Genomic DNA, 22,477 nt, shown 5'->3' on the forward strand with positions numbered 1-22,477 from the left:
AGCCGGTGGAGGGCGGCGGGGGCCGCCCGGGGCGGGTGCGGGCTGGCGGCGAGGCGCAAGATGCTGAAGCTGGCCGCGGGCCTGCTGCTGGCGGCCGCCGCGGCGCTGCTGCTGAACTGGTACTCGCCGGCAGCTTCTTCGGCGCCGGCGGGTCTGCGCCGCCGGCGGGCCCCCAGGCCTGCCCCCGGGGCGGAAGCCGCCAACCTGCTGTGGGCGGTGCAGGTGAGCGGGGCCCCGCTGAGGGGGTCCGCCGCGGTGGCGGGGGTCGTACGGGGTCTAGCGCTGGGGCCGAGGGAGGCTCTGCGCGTTTTCTCTGTAAGCGCTCCCCAGTGCTGTCCGTGAGGAGCGGCAGGTGTCCGGCCGCCGTGCCTAAGAGACAAAGTGCAAGAGGGGAGGGGTAATTAAAGCTCCCCTAATTATTGCATTAATCTGTGTTGTGTCAGTACCTCATCCTGTGTGATACCGGGCTCGGCCGCCCCTTTCCTCCTCCAAAGATCAGGAAACGTAGGTGACAGAGAAAATCCCCCCGCTGTTTTTTAGCGTCGAAAGTACTAGGCCGGCACGAGAGCGATACAGCTCGGCTTTCGTGCCCCGCGGCCTTGTCTCCAGGCTGAACCCGAAGCACCTCTGAGCGGTGCTCGCCGTGTGCCGGCCCGGCCGGCTCCTGACGCCGCAGCGCTCCCTGCTCGCTCCCAGCGCTCTGTTCGCCTACGTGCCGGGTGGCTGCAGCGTTCGTGTTGACAAATGGGCTCCTGCTATTCCGCTCTTGTTCCGAAACACTTTCTATGTTAGCTGCAGGCAATGCTCTTAGCGTGCGGTCCAGCATGCTATGAGTCCTATTGTTCTCTCCGATTGCTGTGTATTTTCTAAGCCAGTTTTTCCAGTGTTTTTTTTTTCCTTCTGTGACTTAATACATTGTCACTGCAGAACAGTTTTCAAAATGCGATATTTTGTTTGAATTAACGTAGGTAACATCCTTATCTGGAGGTTTTAATCTCAGAGCCATCCACAACAGTATGTAGCTCCAAAGCTATGCTGGCGAGCAGCACGCACAGGTCCATACTCCTCTTTGGTTGTGTTACTTCCAGTGGAGTTCTCCCAAGGATAGGTCACGGCACAGCTAATTTGAGGCTTGGCTTTACTTTCGTGTGGTTATGTTCTCTTTCAGATGTGCCCTTTAACGGCAACTTTATCATTGACCTAACTTGGAAATGAATCAAGTGCTAAATCCAGCGTTGTGCCAGATGATGTTATGGGAAACGGGCTGCAAGCTCCCTGGTGACTCCTCATGTTTAACCTGGGTCACTGAATCAAGCTTGGGAGGTTCTGCTCCTCCCACAGCAGCTTCTGCAATGTTTTTCCTCTTACCCACAGGACCATCTCCTGTGAAACCAAACTAAATTATGATCTCTCTACTACAGTCATTTATTAAGGGTTTTTTCAACTTTCTTGTAGTAAAACTTATAAACTTAGTACCCAGTGGGCTTTCAAATTCAATGTTTTCCCAAGAAGGTTGTGGATGCCCTGTTACTGGATGTATTCAAAGCCAGGCTGGATGTGGCTCTGGGCAGCCTGGTCTGGTGGTTGGCAACCTCGCCCATGGCAGGGGGGCTGAAACTAGATAATCTTTGAGGTGCTTTTCAACCCAGGCTGTTCTATGATTGTATGGTTTGACAAGATTACTGTTTGGATTTTTTTTCCTGTTTCTTTCAGCTTGTATATCCTGTTTCTATAAGCCTTGTAATACTCCCTTCTTAATGCCCACCTTTCTTAAACAACCACTTCTCTAGGTTAGGGATGTGGATAGTGATTTCTCCTCACTCCTAAGGCTCTTCCAACCCATTTTCATAAAAGCCCCTTCCTGTGTCTCGGTGGGAGAGGCTTGCTTTCTAGATCCATCAGGTGGAGGCAGAAAAGTAATGTGGCAGGTGGACTTGTATTTCCTTTTGTGAAAATGATTTCCCGATTTGCTAAGAGCATTACAAACATTTCCCCTTGCCTACTCATTTCCACTTCTTTGTAACTCCCATCACCTTCATACTTTGTGGTTTTTAATAATAACAAAGTTAGTTTCAGTTCTGCAGAAGTGTTGGGATGCTGCAGCTCTTGGAACTTAACAGAAGAGCCTTTTTTAAATCTTAAGCTAGTATTGTAGGGAAAAGGAATGGGAAGATCCTTCTAGAAAATCAGGCCTCTTGACAACTGTCTGCTTATCATATTTGAGATCTACATTTTCTGTTATTTGTAGAACAGGAGAAAGGTTTTTTATAAGACCTTTTGCTCAAGAATCTGGAGACAGCATTGATAGAAATTTGCATATTCTCCGTTAGAATGCTGAGATAAGTAAGTTGCAAATCTACAGACTTAGGAGAAGATATAAGATGCTGTAGCATTGTCAGTGATTAAAGTAGGTTTGATGCATTGACGTAGTGCAGTGGAATTGGCAGGGCACAGCCTGAACCAGTGGCTAAGCACCAGTTGAGAAGGTGTGGCTAATCCAGGGAGCTCAGGTGTGAGCAGTGCACCTGAGTGATTGGAAGGGGTGGAGTATGGATCCACCCCTCCTCACCCTCATTTAAGGGTTAGCAGCCAAGAAAGCTTGTCTTCTTTTTGAGATTGCATGTCTTTTAAGCTCGTGGTTGTTGGAGGTGGTGAGCTAATTTTCCTTTTCTATTAACTTCTGTTGCTCTGTAGTGCCTGTACCCCATTTAAAGGCACTGTTGTCATTGCCTTCTTTTGGTATGTTTTTTCTTTTTGTAGTTTTACTATGCTCTTCAGTTCACTTATAGCTTTATGAATGTCTCCGTGAACTTGAAGTTTTCCTAGACTAAACTAAGAGAAACTGTTTGCAAGTACGTTACAATGACAAACTAGAAGGTAAGGCATTTTATTTCTGAGGTGTTTGCCTGCGTTTCTTAAAGAGCAAAAAGAGACACACTTATTCAGTAAAACGTGGAAGTTCATGTTTTTTTTCAGTTAAAGATAGCATAGAATTATAGAAGTTGGAAAAGGCTTACAAGGTCATCTAGTCCAACCATCAGCCTGTATGCTCAGATGGCTATGAGCACGTGCTCACTAATCTCTGTGTGTGAAATATTCTTTACCTAAGTTGAGGAGGGTAAAATATTGATTTGGCTGAGGTGGGATGATTTGAAAGCATTCACTCAAGGTTTGGTTGGACAGATCTGGAAAGCCACTATGTTTAATAAATAAGTAACTATCCACATACTCTTCTTGTTCTGAATTCCCTTCCTTCCCAATCCCCCTCTAAGGCTCAATATGCCTTTATTGTTGTGAAGGTTTTGACTGATTAGTTCAGAGATAAACAATGTATTATTTCATGGCTGTGTACAAGCAGTTTCCTCATTTCTTGGTAACCTTTACATTCACGAAGGTACGTAGAATGGGATGTAAATGGACTCATCAGATTCCCATTAAAGTAAATAGGGAGAATATTAGAAATCCTTCTGCCCAGCTATTGGAGATCTTGTATCAGGTATGAAATGGCTTCTTAGTGTGCTTCATGTCCTAAGTTGATTTTAACCTATTCTTGCTTTGCAGAACTGTTTAAGTCTCTCTTGCAGAAGGATCACTGTATTGCAGCAGAAACTTGCAGAATCTGGAAGTCAAGCAGCTGCTTACAGCTATCAAAACTTACTGTAGATAGCTGTGTATTTCCCCATACTGTTGTATGCCCTTAATTAAGGAGACTTGACGTATATGTGATTTTAGGGGCTACAGAGGTAACACTGTGGTATGCTTGTTCTGCTCTTGTTTTTTCCTAGTCATCTGTTTATGTACTTACTTGCATCCTTGGTACAGGTATGAATCAATGTGACTGCCCTTATGCTGCACTCTAGCATATTTGGCTTTGCAGAACATCTTGTTTGGGACAGCATTTCATTTTTCTCTTTTGCAGGTGTCAGATATCCATATAAGTAGATTTCAGGATCCCACACGAGCTTCTGACTTGGAAAAATTCTGCTCTGAAACAATCAATGTAATTCAACCAGCATTTGTTCTCGCAACAGGTAAGCAATTCAGAAGTATGAATTTCCTGTTGAATGTGCTGTCAAATAAAGAGCAAATAAGCAAAACTCTAGAATTTCAGAAGAGGGCCTTAAAACTTAAAGGCTTGTTGAGCTGTGGAAGTAGAATTGCAGGTGAAAGTAGATCGCTAGAAGCAGAAGAGGCCAACTTCTGAACTTAATTATTATTTTTTGCTTAATATCTTGAATTTGATGGGAATTCAGCATATTATGTGTAACTAAGACATAATGCTGTAATGTAGCTATTATTTTTTTCCCTTATTTATCACTATGCATTAGTTGTGATTGGTAGTCGCCTTTTCTTGTAGAGGTTGTTTCATTCTTTGTGTGTAAAGCTGCAGGAGAGAGCAGTGTCTCAGAAAGTAAGTAGGAGTTAATTCCTCCCTCAATTATTCTGCACTAGAACAGTCCCTGTTTATTTGTATGAAATTCTGCTGTCATCTAATGTAAGATTTTTTTTGTTGCTGGTTTCTGTTTGAACTTATTATATGCCAGGACAGGTAAAATAAGTCTTGCCATTCTATTTGATATCTTAATTCTACTGTTGGAATGGAGTAAGTTTTAGCAAGTAAATTGAAAGGATTTTGAACCCTTACTGTAGATGTGGTTTCGTGCTAATTCTCCATTTCTGTCTCCATTTCTGACAGTTGCTTATCTGCTATTTGCTTTTTAAGTTCAGCTCAGCAATACTTAGCATTCATCTTTTTACTAACACTGCAGGAAAGTCTTAGCATACAAATGAAAATGAGAATAATTTGAACTTCAGTTAGAGCTTAAGGAAATACTGAAGGTGTGAAGTCAAACGAAGTCTCTGTGACTGGAATTATCAAGGATAAAGAATGCAGAGCACTTAACTTAGCCTGGCATTAGTAAAAGTGTCACAGTGACTCATTTGGTGTTCGATTAACTTTCTGCATCTACAGTAGAAGGCATTTACCCTTATAGTAACCTCTTAGACCAGAAGTTGGGAACATCTACGTTATACCCAGGTGGCCTGCTGCCACTTCCACTAGGAAGCTTGGATTGCATGCTTGCCTATTTTGTGTTTGTATGAAGTATTTGTAACTGTATGGATATCTAGTTAGATCTCACCTTTGTACATTTGCAGGTGATTTGACAGATGCAAAGACAAGAGATAAATTGGGATCTGAGCAGGTAGAAGAAGAGTGGAAAATTTACCAATCGGTCCTGAAGCGATCAAGAGTCAGGGAAAAAACTAAGTGGATAGACATCAAAGGAAACCATGGTAAGAAGGTTTTCTCTGTGATTACAGAGGTGATTTAAGTAAGTTAAAATATGAAGTGTTAGTAGTTACAAGCATATTAGTGGTGGTTATAAGCCTGTAGAAAGGCTTGCCATCCAAGCACCTGTTCCACCAAGGGCATATCTTGTTTACAGGCACTTACTGGAAGTTTAGTAACAAGGAAGTAAGAGTCTTCATTTACTGCTTTGCAAGTCAAGTGGTAGAATGTATCTTCAGATGTTAATTTCTGGATGGTTGTTTTATATACCCCATCTTTTAATAGAAAAGCAAGCTGTAACCTTACTGTACTGAAGAAATGGTTTAAATTTGCTTTTCATAGGTGTCTTCTAACTGGTTTATATTCTAAAAGTAGCACATGTTCATCAATAACCTTATAACAGCTGGCTTGTATAGCCTACTGGAAGGGCATAGCTAGAAGGCTTAGTACTTAGGTGGAGTCAGAAGTACATCCTGTGTTAGGCCCATAACACTCCCATTTTTCCTGGAAGACTTCTGCTAGCAGCCATAATGGAGAGGTGTGGGCTCCAGTACAAACATTCAGTTTGTAGTAGGACTGTGGTAGTGCAATGCAGTACAAATGTTCCCAGGTTGTTTCTGTTTTATTTATGCTAGTCTCTGATGCTATTGCTACTTTGTTTTCCCTAGATTAGTTAGGCCTTTATATAACACACTCAATCTGAAAAGCTGTAAAGCTTTGTGATGAAACTGAAACTGTGTGGTTAGCTTTTAGCCTCTAAATTACAACTTGCATGTCTACAAAAATTTTGCCTTTGAATTGAAACTTGAATGAGAAGTTTTCATACTACTGGGTCAACTGCATGAAGTATGTGATGTTTTCTATGTACAATTGGACAATCTGCTTATCAATTGTGTATTTGTTATTTTTTTTTAATACAGCTTGCCAGTGCTTGCTGAGACCGCTTTATTTTTTAGTTCTTGATGTTAAAATACAGACAAATAATCAATTTAATGTGAAAATGTATTCACTTCCTTTTTTTCCTCTCTCTTACAGATTCATTCAACATTCCACACCTGGATAGTATTCAGAATTACTACAGGTATTTCTATTTTCTACACAGACACCATTTTATTCAATAGTGGAATTGTTGAGCAATATTCTGTTTTCAGTTATCAGTTATGCTTTCTCCCTGACTGTTCTATAGCCCAGGATCACATTTGCCATTCCTATTCCTGGTTAGTTGTGTAGAATGGACTTGGAGTACAGAGAATTACTTGCTTAGGCTTCTCATCTCTTAGCTCTGTATGTTTTGTAATTGCACACATTGTAAATCTGCTGCGTCTGGGAAACATACTGTGCATTGTATTTCCTTAGCAATTTTTTGGCTTGTTTCTGTGAAACAAGTATTTTTGAAGAATCTTTTCTATTTGAAATAGATGGGGGGGGGGGGGGGAAGAAAAAGCAACACAACACTTGTTCTTTCTGCATGCTCATTTTCTTGTCATATGGGTCTAAATTTTATCAGAACTATTTCTTCACACTTGAGTGATTTTTCTTTTTTAAAGAATAAAAGTAGAAATAGAGATGGGGGGGAAGAAAAAGATGCTGGGTGGATGAGTCTTAAGGAACACACTGGAGTTCTAAATGGAAAGATTGGTCAGGAAGCTTTCACCTTTTCCACTGACTCCTTGGTTTGTACATTGTAAAGGTAGCCACAGCTGTTACTGATGTTCAGTCCCTCTTTTTTTTCCCTGCCCTTCACATTTGAACACAAAATATTGTCTCATAACTTCAGTGATGTTCTCAGCTCTGACTCTTAGAACTAGGGGAGGACTTAGAAATCTAATTTCTACTTTAATTCAAGCTCTTCTCGCAGTAAGAACAGAAAATTTGATAGCTCACCAATTTGCTTCAGTTCCTGCATCCAGGCAAGAGCAGATAATGTTTTCCCATGAATTCAGAGATGGTATCCAACAACAGCTTCATTTGCAGGAGAATGTGGAATTCAAATGTGGATTTACAGTGCGGGGCTGTAGGGATGGCACTAATGAGGCTTTCGCCTGGCCTAGTTCAGTGCATGTCCCTGTATCTTTCTTTTTTACAGCAGTGTAGTATCTGTCTTCCACACTATTTAATTTATGGTTGCTATCAGAAATCCTAGTGAATTGTGTGAGAAGATGTAGCACTAGTAAATTTGTTGGAACATCCCTGAATTCTTGGTGCTGAAATTTGGCCTGGACAAGACTGTTGTTTGGGAAGGTGTATGGATCACCTGCTGAAGAGACAGGCCTCACAAAAGGGATTCAAAAGGATTAATAAAAAGTAAAGAACATTTTTATAAAATGTGCCACACTCAAAGGATATAGAAAGGTGATGGCAGGGTAAACAGAGTCTTGGGGAAGTTTTCTTTAATTTGCCACCATCAGTAAACACTCTAAAGGACAGCATCCTTTTTTTTTTTTTTTTTTTTTTTTTGTCTGAGACACAGTGAATCCTTTGCATGATATCTGGTCAAATAATTCTTTGCTGTGCGCCTCTGAGGCATTGCAGGCTGCAGGTACAAAAATATAGGCCAAGCACACAGTTAACAGAGTAAGACTTGATGTCAAATAGGTATTAATGTTAAGAAGGCAGCAGTTGTATTGAAATATACTATTTTTATACAAATGCATGAGTTCTTATTTTACATCCACGGTGTAAGCAGGGGATAATTCAACAGCTGCACATAGTTTAGGTGAGACTAGAGGCAAAAATCTAAGGATTGTGGTGCTGATCTTCCAGTTTTAAAAGTTCATGATGTTCATAAAGATAACATTAATTTCAAAATACAAAGATTTTGAGAGAGCCTTTAAGGCACTGAAAGTATAGTATATATTCTGTTAAGTACAGGTTTTGCAATGCCATTGATTTTTTTTCAAAAGATTTTACTGCAGTAACAACATGGAGCTAGATCTAATGCACAAACTTTTGCATTTATCCTACATGTGTCATTTTTGTCATTGCTGCAGGCTTTCCTATTAACAGTGTTTTGATTTTATTATGACAGGAAGTACTCTGCCTGGCAGAAAGATGGCTCTTTCCGTTATGTCCACACCACCTCATTTGGGAGCTATTCATTCATCTGTGTGGATGCCACACTGAGCCCAGGCCCAAAGAGACCCTATAATTTCTTTGGGATTTTAAATAAGGTATTTTAGAAGTGTTAGTGTTTCATTTTGCTGTCTATTTTAAGGTGTATTAATCTGGGGGTGTCTTTCCTTTTTTTTTTTATAATCAAGAATCACCTGGAAGATTTATGTTCATCAAAAAGAGTCCCTACATTTCTAAGCTCATGTGTGTGTAATTTGTATGTTTGCTGTTTTTGAGGTAACTCTTCTGACTTACTGCATACAGTTACTATATTTTGGCAAATGTGTCGTATTCTGTCTTTGGTAACAGCCTCAATGACAAGTAACATGTTCTTCTAATCTTATCCAAAGGAGACCCAACATTTCATTAAATGTTTTTTTAAATCACTTGATGCTGCTTAGATGAAAGATGATGTAGGAGTGCAAGGTATAGTACCCTTCTCATTGTTTCCTGTAATCCATAGGTATGTAGATCCATAGGTTGCTTTGCATACAAATTCTTAAGGAGTAAAGTAATGCAGCTCCTGTCTGGGCTGCAGTAAGGAGAAAACTTTCTTGGTAATTACCCAGCACCAGGAATATGAAGTGCCTCACTTGCAGATTCTTGCATAAATCTTAAGGCAAAGAAAAAAGGTAGCCATGGGTCACCAGGTACTGTGACTGTTAGAAATCAATCCCCTGCCCAGAATTTAAAGAATAAATTGCAGTTGTATCAGTGCATAGTTTGGGTTTCTAATAGCTATCTTATGAGTTTAGTCTCTAAGAAAATTTCTACATAAAACAAATGAAATCTTAATTTCACTTAAACTAGTCACACTAACTCAAAGGTATACTGAATCCAGTTGTTTTTAATACAGGATCTATTTCTGTTTCCTGTGTCCATGCATTACAGCATTCATTTTTAGGTAGGAAGGAAAACAGTATACTGATTCTTCTTCGTTTTAGTCTAAAAGAGGCTTCATGAAATGGTGGAAGAGTGGATTTGTATTTTTTTTTTTTTCCCCCTGCCTCCTGAGTTAAGTCTTATGCTGGTGTTGAGTCTCTCCAAACTGTAAGTGGTTGATGTCAAAAAGACAGTCAAAGAAGTGATAAAGAAGTTCAACTTGCTGTCTAAAGTGATAATTATGCTTAAAGTTAACAGCAGTGACAGAGTAGTAGTTCCAAGAGTCAGTGTTACAGTTCTTCCAGTGAAATGACTGGATCACATGGTGTGCTGTTCTGAGATCTGACATGGCTGTAAGAGGCTGTCAAGCAAGTCAGGAAATAATAAGAGTACAATTGCAGACTAAATACATTGGTATATCAACAGAAATGTTTCTTTAACTGTATAAACAAGCAGTAGAAAGGACAGAAATGTAACTTAACTACATCTATCCTTACAGTACACTCCTCCTCTGTTAAGTTGTAAGGACTTTAAGTATCTTAAATTCATGTTTTTTTCCAACAGTGGAGTTTTATGATGTGTTCAGTAGTGCAGCCTGTTTATTCTAAAGCAACTGTGAACGTTCTCTGTAGATAAGAGATGAACTGCATTCTTCATTAGTTCCTTTCTGCATTTCATTTGTTATTTCCAAAGAACTGAAATGGTAAATAGTTAAATAGTTGTTTTATTGGTTGGTTTGTTTAATGGTTTGCTTGTTTGTTTTTCCCCAAACACCTGTCCATTTCAGAATCAAATGCAAGAGCTCTCTGTGATGGCCACAGAAAGCCTCCGCAGCAATCATACTGTCTGGTTTGGCCATTATCCCACCTCAACAATCATATCCCCTGCCCCAGGGATACGAGCATTAATGAGGTAAGGCCTATTGGTCTTTTTTCCATGTGTGTCTTTGATCTGAAGTACTCTTCTAGTTTGTCTTCACATACTCGTCTGTCACTTCACAGGTTTTCTGCAATGGCGTTTCCCTCCTATCCAAACAATCATAAATCTTATGTTTTTTTTATTAGTTCTGCCACAGCTTATTTATGTGGACATCTCCATACAATGGGTGGACTGATGCCAGCCTTGTATAGCCAACACCGTGGTGGCACTCTGGAACTGGAATTAGGAGACTGGAAGGATAACAGGAAGTAAGTAAACACTGTGTGAGCAAATTATTATATGGATCCTAAGTAGTTCTACCTTTTATGCTATTTAAAGAATTTGTGAGAAGCATTAGATCTGTCTGGTTATTACTATCAATGTTTTTTGAAAAATGTCTATGAATCTTTTGATTCATTCTTGATATTTGAAAACTAAAAAGATGGCATCTAAATGTCTATGTAATGTGTGTTTAATATTCTAAGTAAGAAAACATTGTAATGAAATTCAGCATCAGTACTTTAAGATCCATGCTCTGGGCCAGCTGTAGGAATTCTAGAAATGAAACACCTACCTGTGCTGTTACCTTACCAGCATGTCAAAAAGCAGCTGTACAGTTAATACAGCAGTCAGTTAACATATGATTGTGTACAAAAGAGAAGAAGCAGAAACTATGTCCAACAAGTTCTGTGTAGGATCTTGGGAAGCATGTGTGTCACCTGGGCATGCAATAGTTGTGTCAACAAAGTTATCTTTCTTTCATCTTAGGTACCGGATCCTTGCATTTGATCATGACCTCTTTAGTTTTGTGGATCTCACTTTTGAAGAATGGCCAGCAGTTCTCATCACCAATCCCAAATCCTCCCTTTACAGCAGTTCTTTTCATGAACCACTAGTGAAAATTCTTTACTCCACTCATATCAGGTACCCTATAATAATCTCTTGATTTTGAGTGTTTGACAATGTTTTAATAGGTGAGGTATTTCATGGTATATATGTGTATTTATGTAACGTGTGCCTTAAAAGTCTCTGTTCTGCGAGATTGTTGCTGAGTGCTCACTTTGTGTAATTTAAGCAGAGTTTACAGCACTATTCTATCCTATATACTAGTTCTTACTTGTTTTGCATATGCAGTTATTTCTACCAAAGCCAAGTCCATCTTTTTTTGTGTGACCAAAGCTGGTAGAGTTTAACACTTAACACTGTGTTAATCCTGCACGTTCACATCATCTTCACTGACTTCAGGGTTTTGTCTATTTTCTGATTACTTTAAACATCTTAGCCTTTTCTTCTGTTCTCAGTTTTACAGCCCTGCTGTATTACAAATATTAAATGTTTAATATTACACATCAGATATGTGCTTCGGCTGATTTTTCATGTTTTAAATCCCTCCATCTTTTCACTTCTGCCTTTTCTGTTTTTACTTTGTTTCAAAGTTTTATGCACTTTCAGTCATCTTAGATTTGCTATTAGATCAATAAATACAAGTCTATTAAATATGCAGAGTCGCAATCAAAAGAAGCTTGTTGTACTTCTCAGTGTAGGAAGCTACTTTCCAGTTTCCTGTTTAGAATCTTATCTAAACATTTTAATGATCATATTAAACTTTTTTTTTTTTTAATCAGCTCCGCAGCCCAATTTCCTGTTCTATTATTTTGCACAATACCACTTGGGATTTCCTTTGTTAGTTGTAAGAGAGCTCTGTATTATCATTTGCCTACAGATATTTTATCATTTTTGTTCTTAATTAATTCCTTTGAATTCTTCAGACTTACGTGACAAAGGGAAGTCTCTTAAAGGAGATGATGACAAATCTGCAACTCCTCTAATTAGATCTGTTTATTTTGTTGTTGATTCAATCCTTAGAATTCTGGCCTTCTCCCCTGCTGCCATTACTTCTGTCAAAGTCTATATAGATGGAGTTTACCTAGGGAATGCTCATCAGACATCTGGCCCTCTTTATGTGCTGAAGTGGAGCCCACAGAACTATAGTGAAGGGATCCATCAAATAGATGTGACTGTCCGGGTAAGACACCTTTTGGCATTCTTTGTGCTGAATCTTTATGTAGTCGTGTGTGCCATCAGCCTTCTGCATCACGTAACTAGAGGGGAAATACATGACAACTGACTTTTGATATTTGTCTGAGTTATGTTTGCTAAATAAGAAAGCATAGACTACTGAGCACTAGAAGATTAATAAAGCATCTGGTTAAGTGTAAGGTTTCTTATTTTTCATGATAAATATTTTAAAAGGACAGAAAAGCAAGTCATTGTTCAGGAAGAAAAATTGCCTATTACTCAAAAGAAACTTTTGAACTTTACCCTTATAAAGATGATTGGGATTGATTAGAGAAAATGCAGAGAAGCATTGTGTTAGTTCAGAGTGCAAAGGAACTGGGTCTGGAAAGTTTTGGAGGTGGGAATGCTGCCTTTCATTATTTGTCTTTTTACAACCTCTTGCAGGCTGACAGGGAATATGATTTCTCTTTCCCAGAACATCAGTCTTAACTCACATTGGATTGCTGGGGGGAAAAAAATTTCTTATTCAGTGCTTCTGTTTTGCGAACATATTTTATTTCTGAGCCTTCAAGTGGCGAATCAGAGTAGGGAATTCTGCTCCGTCCTGCCCAGTAGAACCCAGCTGGGCATTCTTCTTCCCAGGACAAGGACTTATAAGGCTCCATAATTCCTCCCTGCCCACCCACCCCCCTCCAAAGACTTTTCTGTACTGTCAGTGTTCCAACTCTTAGCTTGTTACTGATTTTTTTTTTTTTTTTAGGGTGTGATTTTTTTTTTTTTTTTTTAGGGTTTTATAACTGATTTTTATTTTGACTACTGAAAACAAATGCACAAAACTGAAAAACATACGAAGATGGTTACACAGACCTGTATAGCAATATGGTGGTGTTTTTTGTGGAATTCTGCATTTTTTTGCAAATACAGAATGTTAAATAATCCAAATTCCTTTCCAGTTATCAATCACTATTACATCTGGTCACTGAATAGTTTGAGGAAAGAGGAAGATGGAAGCCTTAACTTCTATTAGATGTCTAGAGAAAACACAAATACTTGATTGCTGTACACTGTTTCTGGGGCTGTCTAAATGTTATGGTCTCAAGTGTCACAGTAAATATATTGAGTTCTTCAATATAAATAGCCAGTTCATCATGTCCTAGGAGATAAGATATCAATATTACATCAGTACAAATATCAAAGAATTCTGTCAAAAATACAGCAGAATTGGGAATAAGAATGCGCTACGGGATCATCAGGATACCTGTTACTTACAGTGTAACCAGCAAATATGCCAGGAACTAAGTACAACAAAACTTTCTTCTTTTTAAAGGCAGGCTATTCTCTAGAATTGAGCTTTCAAAAGGACAAGTGTTGGTGATAGTCAGTAAATAGTTGCTGTCTTCCATAAAACTGCTGAGTATCTGAAAGGATCTCCTCCATGTGCAGGACTTTCAGATTTTAAATTAAAATCTCAAACTTAATGGAGTTGTAAAATTGTCAGTAAGTAATATTCTGTAGGTAGAAGTGTTTTGATATAGCAGCATGCAACTAACCGTTAGCTTTTCAGAAATGCTGAAGGGATCAACTTGCTACTTTAACATGATTTTTTTTGTCATTTCTGTGTAATATGTTACATTAGCACTATTTATTAGTACATAATTGGTTTCTTATTTCAATCTAGGATGCTTCTGGAAGAATTATCACACAGGGTCACATATTCTCTATGGAAGAAAACCATCCTCTTAGATTTGGCTTTTGGCCATCTGTTATTCTTCTTACTGACCACTATGTTCTAGTAAGTGCTCTCAATGAAAACAGCTGTCATTCTGTGCTGGCCTCCCCATGGACTGCAGGATGCATTTTCCTAATTCCCAGTAGACTTGAATGCACTTTGCTTTTTTTCAGATATAATTCCATTGGAACTTCACAGGCATTTCAATTGTCATTTCTCCAGGTGCATACTTCCAACATGAAGTTTGCATGAACTATTGCTGCACAAGTTGCCTTCCATGGCTTAGTCAAAATTATGTTTTGATATATATACATACGTATACATGCTTGTTTTGTGTAACCAAGAAATTGAAAACAAGCTACTGGAGATATTAGAATAAGGAAACATTAAATCAGAGAAAACTTCACTGTGATTTTTTTGTAATGTGTGTACTGGACAAAACAGTCTCCCCTCAGCTGCTGATGGGAGCTGTAGCAAGGAAGGCAAAACTCCCATTGACTTCAGTAAGTTTCAGGTTATTATCCAGACATTGCAACTCAATACATAGAAAGAAGGCATGTAATAGTAGTTAAGGTGTATTTCTGGAAGAGCACATTGATGTCCACATGGCTGCAAACAGTATAAATATTGGCTCAAAACAATTACATTAATTTTAATTAATAACCAGTATTCTCCAGTGTCTTGAACTGCAATTCTATACAGGACAGTATGAAAAAATTTTACATAAGAAGTGTATTGATGGACTATAAATACATGTGTTTTACAAACACCACTTTTGAAAGATTCAACAAGTATACTGCTGTCATACATCCAACTGAACTGAAGTCAGTAAAATGCAAGTGGATGTAAACATAATAAGTTTCTTAATCCATTGGTGCCATAATGCCAAAAAGCATTGCATATCTGTTTCAATCAGAAATGTGTATTTCTGTCAGTGTCTAAAAGGGATACACAAAGGCTGTTAATATTTCAGAGCTGGCATAGATTTAAAACTGTTTATTTTCAGGCTCGTACGCTCTTTGGACTGATTGTGCTGACTCAGATTGCCTTGCTGGTTGTTTTCAGATACCTCCAAAAACCAGCACTCAAAGGTATGAACCAATGTTTATCTTTTTGGGTTTTTTTTGCTTTTTTTAAATGCAGATCTTATTTTGCCTGAACTTATTTATTGTTTACTGTTTTGCATGTTAACAGTATGTAAATAATTGTTATTCTCCATTGTTTTGCATTTAGCACTGTGCATTTTGATTGGGTTCTCAAAAGCTCTTGCTTTTTAAGAGGGCCCAGAAAATCTCCAGTACATCAAATGAAGTCAGTTGAGAGCTTAAAAACTCAATCAGTTATCTTCATTTGAGGGGGGAGGGGGGGGGGCAAAAAATCAATTAATTGAAGTCTAAAGGCTTCATCTTAATTTTTTCACTGAGAAAATCTGATGCATAGGGAGAGGAATATTTTGCATCAGTCCTGTGGAAGTGTATTCATTTCACTACAGCTAGTGCACAGTTCTGTCTTTATTGCTGTCACCAGAGTGGAGGAACAGATTTCCTGCTACAATAATTTTTGTTGATCTTTGCAAACAATATGTACAGGCTTCTGTCTTTATCAGGATAATAATATCAGTTCTTGTAACTTGATATCTTGTTCATGATAAATCTGGCAATTGAAAATACTTTCAGCTTGGAGGTGTTTATCCTTCACACAATTGTTTGAACCACACCTTACTAATGAGATTATTTTAGAAGCCACCTCCTTTCCGATTCATGTCAGTTTATGTTCCTTCCTTTACACCCATAATCACCTAGCACTGTGAGGCAACTGCAGCAGCCTATTACTTAGAAAGAGAAAAGATTTTCAGTTAATTCGAGGGAATCCAGCAGTTAAAGCAGAAAGAGCTAGTGCTTCATGATCAGCTAGGTCCCTGTAGACAACAAGTGTTTCACAGAGCAGTGAACAAATTTTAGAGCTCTCGATTTCCAAAGTTCAAGCTTGCCTCTGGGAGTTAGTGCTTTGTGAGAAGGGCAGCCATGTACAAGCCTGATTTCTAGAAGCTAACTTCATTTGGAAGGCTCTTTGAATCTCAGAATATGAATTAACTGCTGCAGTTAAAAGAAGAAATGAAGAGTAGTTGCTTTTTCTTGCTAGTGTGACATGCTTGTCAGAATGCTGTTGTTTTAACATTTAATTTTAATTAGTTTTATATGAGTTGCTATTAGACTTCATCAAACAAAACTGATCAAAGAATATCCTGTAAGCCTAGTCCTTCATGACCTGCACAGTTACTGTTTCAAATTATTTTCATTTAATATGAACTTTCTCCATGTTTTTCATTCTAGCTGACTTCATTTTCTGGGTATAGAATGGTCACTGAGTTTTATTTGCACACAGTAAGTGCATTTGTTTAGAATGGTAGTCTTTTTCTGCTGTTATTAGCATTGCTATATTTTTAGTTTCTTATTCTTATCACATTTTAGAAATGCATTACCTTTCATTTGCTCTGTAGACATACCAAATATTTTTGTATTTCTTAATTAACTGAATGAGTAATGTACAAACTTCTTTCAGAAAGATGTGTATGCACGTTACAGCCTGAATCACATTTATTTTTCTGAAATGTTGCCTCTATTTAGAAAAGCCAGGACTACTGGGTCTGACCTCATTTTCCCTTCACGTCTTCAGTAAAATAAATGCCTTCTATTATTCAGTTCTGGTTCTGAATTTATACACTGTTCTGGGTAAGTAACCTGGAGGGCATAAGTTACTCTTTTGAAATTACACATCAGATTTTGTTGAAAAATTGGATTTCAGAGATCTTGGACAATGGAGGAAAAGATATTAAATTGTAAAATTAATGTGGAACTTTAAAAGTTAGAAGTCTAAGGAGAATAAAGGTTTATGATGAAGAGCTGGACTTAAAACATCCTCAAATAGATTTAGCAAATTACATTTTGAAAGCAAAATGAATATTTTCATGTTTAATTTGGGTTTCACTTATTCTTTGAGTAAGATCTATGCCTTAGCATAAAACAAGCACAGAGTGTGCATCTCACATGACAAATCACTAAGATGTGTCAGCTCTGATATTAAGGATTTTAGCTTTTCTCTTAAAATGTTTCTAAAATAGCTACTGTTGTGGAAGCAAGTGGTGCAAGATATGCATTTTGACTTGTCAGCAATTCCAGCTTGGCTCAGTTTATAACTGTCTCTAAATTTTACTAGTTTAGCAATTCTGTGGTGGGGTTAGCACTTGAAAGGATCTATTTTTTCATCCTTCTCATTAGGGAAATGTTACCTATGTTGTCACAAATTCTCACTGAGATTAAAGCAACTTAAAAATATTTTAATTGCATACTACAGCTCATTGATGGACCATAGTAAAAGGTTAGGATTCATTCACATCAGGAGTGTTCATCAGATTGCTGTTTGTTAAACATGAAACATGTTTAATACTACAAACAAACAGTAATCATTGTACCCAGTCAAGCATTTTGATCTAAGAATTAGTGAAAGAGTTACAGCACCACCAGATACAATATAGAAGTATGTTGATTTTCTTTCAGGACCGTGGTTTGTAGGCGAACTGATAGATGGCCAAGTGGGAGCCTGTTTTTCCTTTGGGGTGTTTGTTGGTGGTTCCTTCTTACGGGGTGGTCTCACATACGTGGTTGGAATTTTACAGGTATGTGTTTAGAGATGAACATTGACAAACTGCTCTCTTCTGAGAGTATTTTGTTGGGTTTTTTATATAATTTTATAAAGAAAGGAGTTTTGGGAGGATAAAGAAGATTAGTAACCATGCTTGACTATGGCAAGCTTTCTAACCTTTCTTCAAACTTAAAAGATAGGACAGAAGGAAGTTGTGCATATATTCCTCACACTTCTCTTTTCTCCTGTTTTATGTTGTTTCAGACTCTGCCTCTAATCCTGACATCCAATCTCTACAAATTTGTTCTTCTCTCTAATTTTTTTTGTTTGTCCTTACAAATGAGTTGCAGTACTTAAGCAAAACAAATGTCCAGGGCAGCTGTTGCACACTGAACATTCTTCAGATCAGTAGGTGTCACTCTCCAAGTAGACCTGAGTCTGGTTTTCTCACTGGTTTGATCTGGCTGTCCTCTGCATTTCCTTAATCTGAAAGGCAGGGTGTACTTCCTCAGCATCAAAGTCTGAACGCCTCACTGTTGCCTTCATCAGGGTCCCTCTCTTGTGTCAGTGCTAACACTTGTTTTATACCATATTGGGTCACAGAGCTAAATTGGGACAAAGGCTTTCATTTTTTTGTTACACTAGTATTTTGCCAAGTCTAGCTCCCTCAACTAGATCCATAACGAATCAGGTAAACATTAGTGCTGTGCACTGCAAGAGAGCAGGCAGGAATAGTTGGCCTGGGACTGAGGCTCAGGCAAGCCAACCTCTCTCAGCTGCAGTGTCTTGGAAGTGCAGCCTGAGCTTCTACCTTTGGGAATTGCACTCAGTATTTGAAATGGGACAGTTTTGTGTGCTCTTATCTTTCCGTGCTTTGTGTCTTGCCCAGAGTATTTGGCTTGATCATTGTCTTTTCTCTACTTTTCTTTTCCAGATGTTGTTTTTCAATGTGCCCTTAATGGCCTATCTGTGCTGGTGCCTCTTCCTGCGGTGCAAAGGTCACAGTTTCTATTCTCATATCCATCATGTCCAACGCCTCTTGGTTGTGCTTATTCATCTGGCAATGGCACTCCTGCTGGCCTGGCAGGTCTATTCTTGCTATTTCTTGCAGCGAACCTATGGGACCTTGGCTTTTGTCCTCTCTCCCATGAGAACATGGTTGGTGGCCCTGACCTCATTTCTGATTTATAAAACCTGGACGTTTCAATCATCTGAGCTCAGAACTTACACAATAGAAATGAAAAACTGTCAGAGCTTCTGAAATGCAACACAATAGTTGAACTTCTTCAACTGAAGATGCAACCTACTGTTTTGTATTGCTGGAATTCTGTACAGACCAGCCATGAAGTGGTAAGATCTGATGCTGCACCTCCATTGCTGCATAGCTGTAGTAAATGTATAACAGTATGTATTATATATGTGTGTTGTATTATACGTATGCAGCATACTGTATAATGTTATACAATTATACATTAATACACTGTGCAGTAAATTGTGTAATCTGTAGTATGTTTTTTATGATACAAAGCAGAATGTCTCTATGGATCACCACTGGAAATGTTTACTTGTTGTAATTGAATGGAAAATATTTTTAATTCTTAAATTCTTGATTTTTGTAATGCTGGGAAAAATATGAATAGATCTGGATAACAAGCTCCAGGATTTGTGTGTAACTGCTGCTTATTTCAAGATCTGTGTGTATTTCTAGAGGATTAGACCAGATGTCCTTATAAATTAATATTTATCACAGAGGTTCTGTATGGCCTTCAATGTAAGAGTCCAACGCTTACATACACTTTTCAGTTCATAAAGGCCTATAGGAGTTCTTTATAGGCTGCTGGGTGTTTAAATATGTATTTGTGCATACGTTCACCTGAGCCATGGTCCTAATCTTATCCTGGGAGCACTAGTTAATGAATGTGCTCTTTCTCTGGAAGGAAATAGTTGTTTTCCACTGTTACGGTTGCTGATTTTCCCACAGTTGACTACTGAAAGGGCAGGGAATGATTGCCATTGGAATTCACAGTTGTAGTCAGCAGTTCATCTTTAAAGCAAGGAATGGTGACAGTTGTCTTGGGTTGGAAGATCCAAAAGGAATCCTGTGGTTTAGTAGCTGTATCCTTGCTAAGGGAGAGGAGTCAGGACTCTGTTTCTGGGTCTCAGTGCCACCGAGTGGCCTGGGAAACTCATTTCTTTATTTTTGTTTTTCCTTGTCTAAAAATGATGGAGCAGTTGTATTTATGAAGAACTTAAGAAACTAGAGCCAAAAGAGCTGTCTTTACTAATTATGAACCTATTCTGCTTTTCTTCTTAACCCCGCTGGGAGTTTTTTTCTCCAAAAGGCAAAACATGAAGTCCTTAATTCTAATAATGGTTCTTTGTTATACCTTAAAGTGATTGCTAAGCTTCCTGCCTCAGCTTCCTTATCTATAAAATAAGGAGGACACTGGCCTGTTTCATAAGACTGTTGTGAGTGGAATGTTTAAGTAGTTTATGTAATTTTAGTAATTTATTTATGGTTTGTCAAGAAAAAGGAGGTATAACTTATGTCACCTTCGAAAAGACAGCAACATGTTGGCTAACTGTATTACAGAAATAAGGGAATACAATAAACTAGAAGAAAATTCTACTTAAAGCTAAGACTTGTTATCTCTAAAATGAGAGCCTTTCTACTCCTTAATTCCCATTCCACTGTGACTGACTATAGCAGGAAAAAGATATTAACAGCCCTCATCTGTGTAAATTAAATACCTTGTTAAGAGAATACTTAGCAGCTAATGACACTGTGATAAGCAATGTAAGTGTTTTGCAAAGCTGTTTTAAAAAAAAAAAAAAAAATCAAAGGCAGGGTTCAACATTTACTAGTGAGAAACAATGGTGGAAATGTGATGACAAATGTGGCATTTTACAATGTTGCTAGGAATGCAAGTACTTTTGATCAGAGAGCGTATGAATGGCAATAAAATGCTTCACACAGCCTGTGGGAAGAACTTTTCTCTGAGAGGAGATGGACCTTTCTTGTCTGTCATCTGCCATCCTATTCTCTTACATAATAATCAACTATACTTGGTTCTGTTGGATGTTTCGTAGATAGATGGAATTATTTTAAGAACTTGTTCATACAAGTCTTAGTGTGGCAAGGAAAGGTGTTTTATTTTCAGATGTGCTGTCCATGGCTCTGAGGATCTCCCTAAAAATGGCATGCTGTTGACATGTGGTTGATGTGTGAATTACATATGTATGTGGGACTGATGTAATACATCTGAAGTGTGAGAAGAGCAGGGCTACCCTTCTGTCCTGATCTCAGCAAAAAGCATGGTATGGAAACTGAGAATTCTACCCCATGCCAGAAAGACCTGTTTTAGGGTACACCTGTTACAGTTCTTTGTTGCTTCATAGAAAAGCAAAACTGACCTTGTCTCATGTTAATTCGGATTTCTTTCTTTCCTTATTCTCCTTTCTAATATTCTGGAACTTCAGCAGTAAAATGTTAACTTTGCTAGTTGAGCTATGCAACTTAACATGGGAAAACTCTATTTACCAATATTTGCTTGAAGATCTTTTTAAATTGTTCATCTCAGCAGAATGGAAGTTCTCAAAAGCACATAGGGAGATAACTTCTAATTTAGCTGTCCTTATATGTATAAGTACATGGTTGCCCAATTTAACTGCAGATAACAAAAATTGTGATGTATGTGATTTTCCCTTTAAAATGAAATGTGTAGATATAGGTTCCATAAAATATAGCCTGGCTCTGGGAAAATAGCACCAGTCACTTAAGGAAACTAATAACTGAATGAAACTCAGACAAATATGCAGATGCTATTACAATACATGTGGAAGCCACCCTATAAAAATATGCCTTTTCTCCTCTGTTGCTCTGTGATGCCCAAAAGATGCAAATCAACGTGATGGACTAAAGTAAAACGTTCTAGTGATAGCAGGATCTGTGTTGACCTAATTAATTGCCTGTTTGGATCCTCTTTCAAAATTCAGCTCTTCTGCTCACTAACAGGATGAATTCCTCTTATATCAATTAGCATTATTTTAAGAAAGATGTCATAGTGTTGCATGGTTTTTCCAGTTCAGGGATGAGTTAAGCCTGGGAAGATTTTGTTTCTTTCTTAAAGTTTATAAATAAAGCAACTTTGGCACTTATTAATTCTAGCATGTGGTTCTTAAAATATTGTTGGGGGTAACCATAGGAACCTAGATATCTTCTGAAGCCAAGAGGATCCTTTCCAAGCTGTTCAGTAAGAGGACAAGACATGAAGTGAGCAAAGCAAGTAGCAGATCATGGAATCAGACTGCTGAAATACACTGCGTATTGCCAGCAGGCATCCGTAACATCTGTGAGAAATCAGCCTTTCATTATTTAAACGCTTCTTTTAAAGTACTCAGCAGGTTTGGGTGGTTCTGTTGTTTTTTGTTTTCCTTTTTAGTCTGCATGGTGAAAATGACTTTAAAATACTTGATTCTTATCTGAAACTGAAAATAGATTTTCTTTTGTAAAGAAAAGTTCTGATAATGCTTTCAAATACTTTTTTGTTATTATTAAGGCTTAAGTTTTTGTTAAGTTTTATAAAAAGCATCTGTAACTTCATCTTTGTGAGATTGTTGGCTAACGAAAGAGGATTTTTCTTTGTGCTTTTCTCATGCTTTCTGTGGCATATCGAAAAAGGCAAGGAAAAAGAAAAACCAAATGAACAAGGACAGTTCCAAGAGTTCAAGGAGGAAACCTGTTCTGCATCTGCTTGGGTAGCTGAGGTGGTAAGTGATGGCTACCTGGAGGGCAATGAAGGCTCACACTGAAGTCAGCTGCAGGGACAGGCTGTTTTGGTTTGCAGTGTTCACTGCTGCCTGTGCAGCTTTCTAGTGGGATTGCT

At 38.3% G+C, this 22,477-nt stretch overlaps 1 protein-coding gene across 1 annotated transcript; it reads left to right on the top strand.

Moving 5' to 3' along the window:
- Positions 1–60: 60 nt before the first annotated feature.
- Positions 61–21,753, top strand: TMEM62 (transmembrane protein 62). Its single transcript, XM_042813866.1, has 14 exons — positions 61–222; positions 3,920–4,031; positions 5,158–5,295; positions 6,326–6,371; positions 8,319–8,460; positions 10,071–10,195; positions 10,348–10,470; positions 10,970–11,125; positions 12,068–12,227; positions 13,899–14,012; positions 14,956–15,040; positions 16,577–16,681; positions 17,507–17,625; positions 18,526–21,753. The coding sequence occupies exons 1-14, from the start codon at positions 61–63 to the stop codon at positions 18,850–18,852; spliced, it is 1,914 nt and encodes a 637-aa protein (XP_042669800.1). The 3' UTR covers positions 18,853–21,753.
- Positions 21,754–22,477: the final 724 nt, after the last annotated feature.

This window comes from Centrocercus urophasianus, unplaced genomic scaffold (genome assembly GCF_019232065.1).
Source record: "Centrocercus urophasianus isolate 14NV4802_14NV808 unplaced genomic scaffold, USGS_Curo_1.0 seq_14, whole genome shotgun sequence".
In the NCBI taxonomy this organism is placed as follows: Eukaryota; Metazoa; Chordata; class Aves; order Galliformes; family Phasianidae; genus Centrocercus; species Centrocercus urophasianus.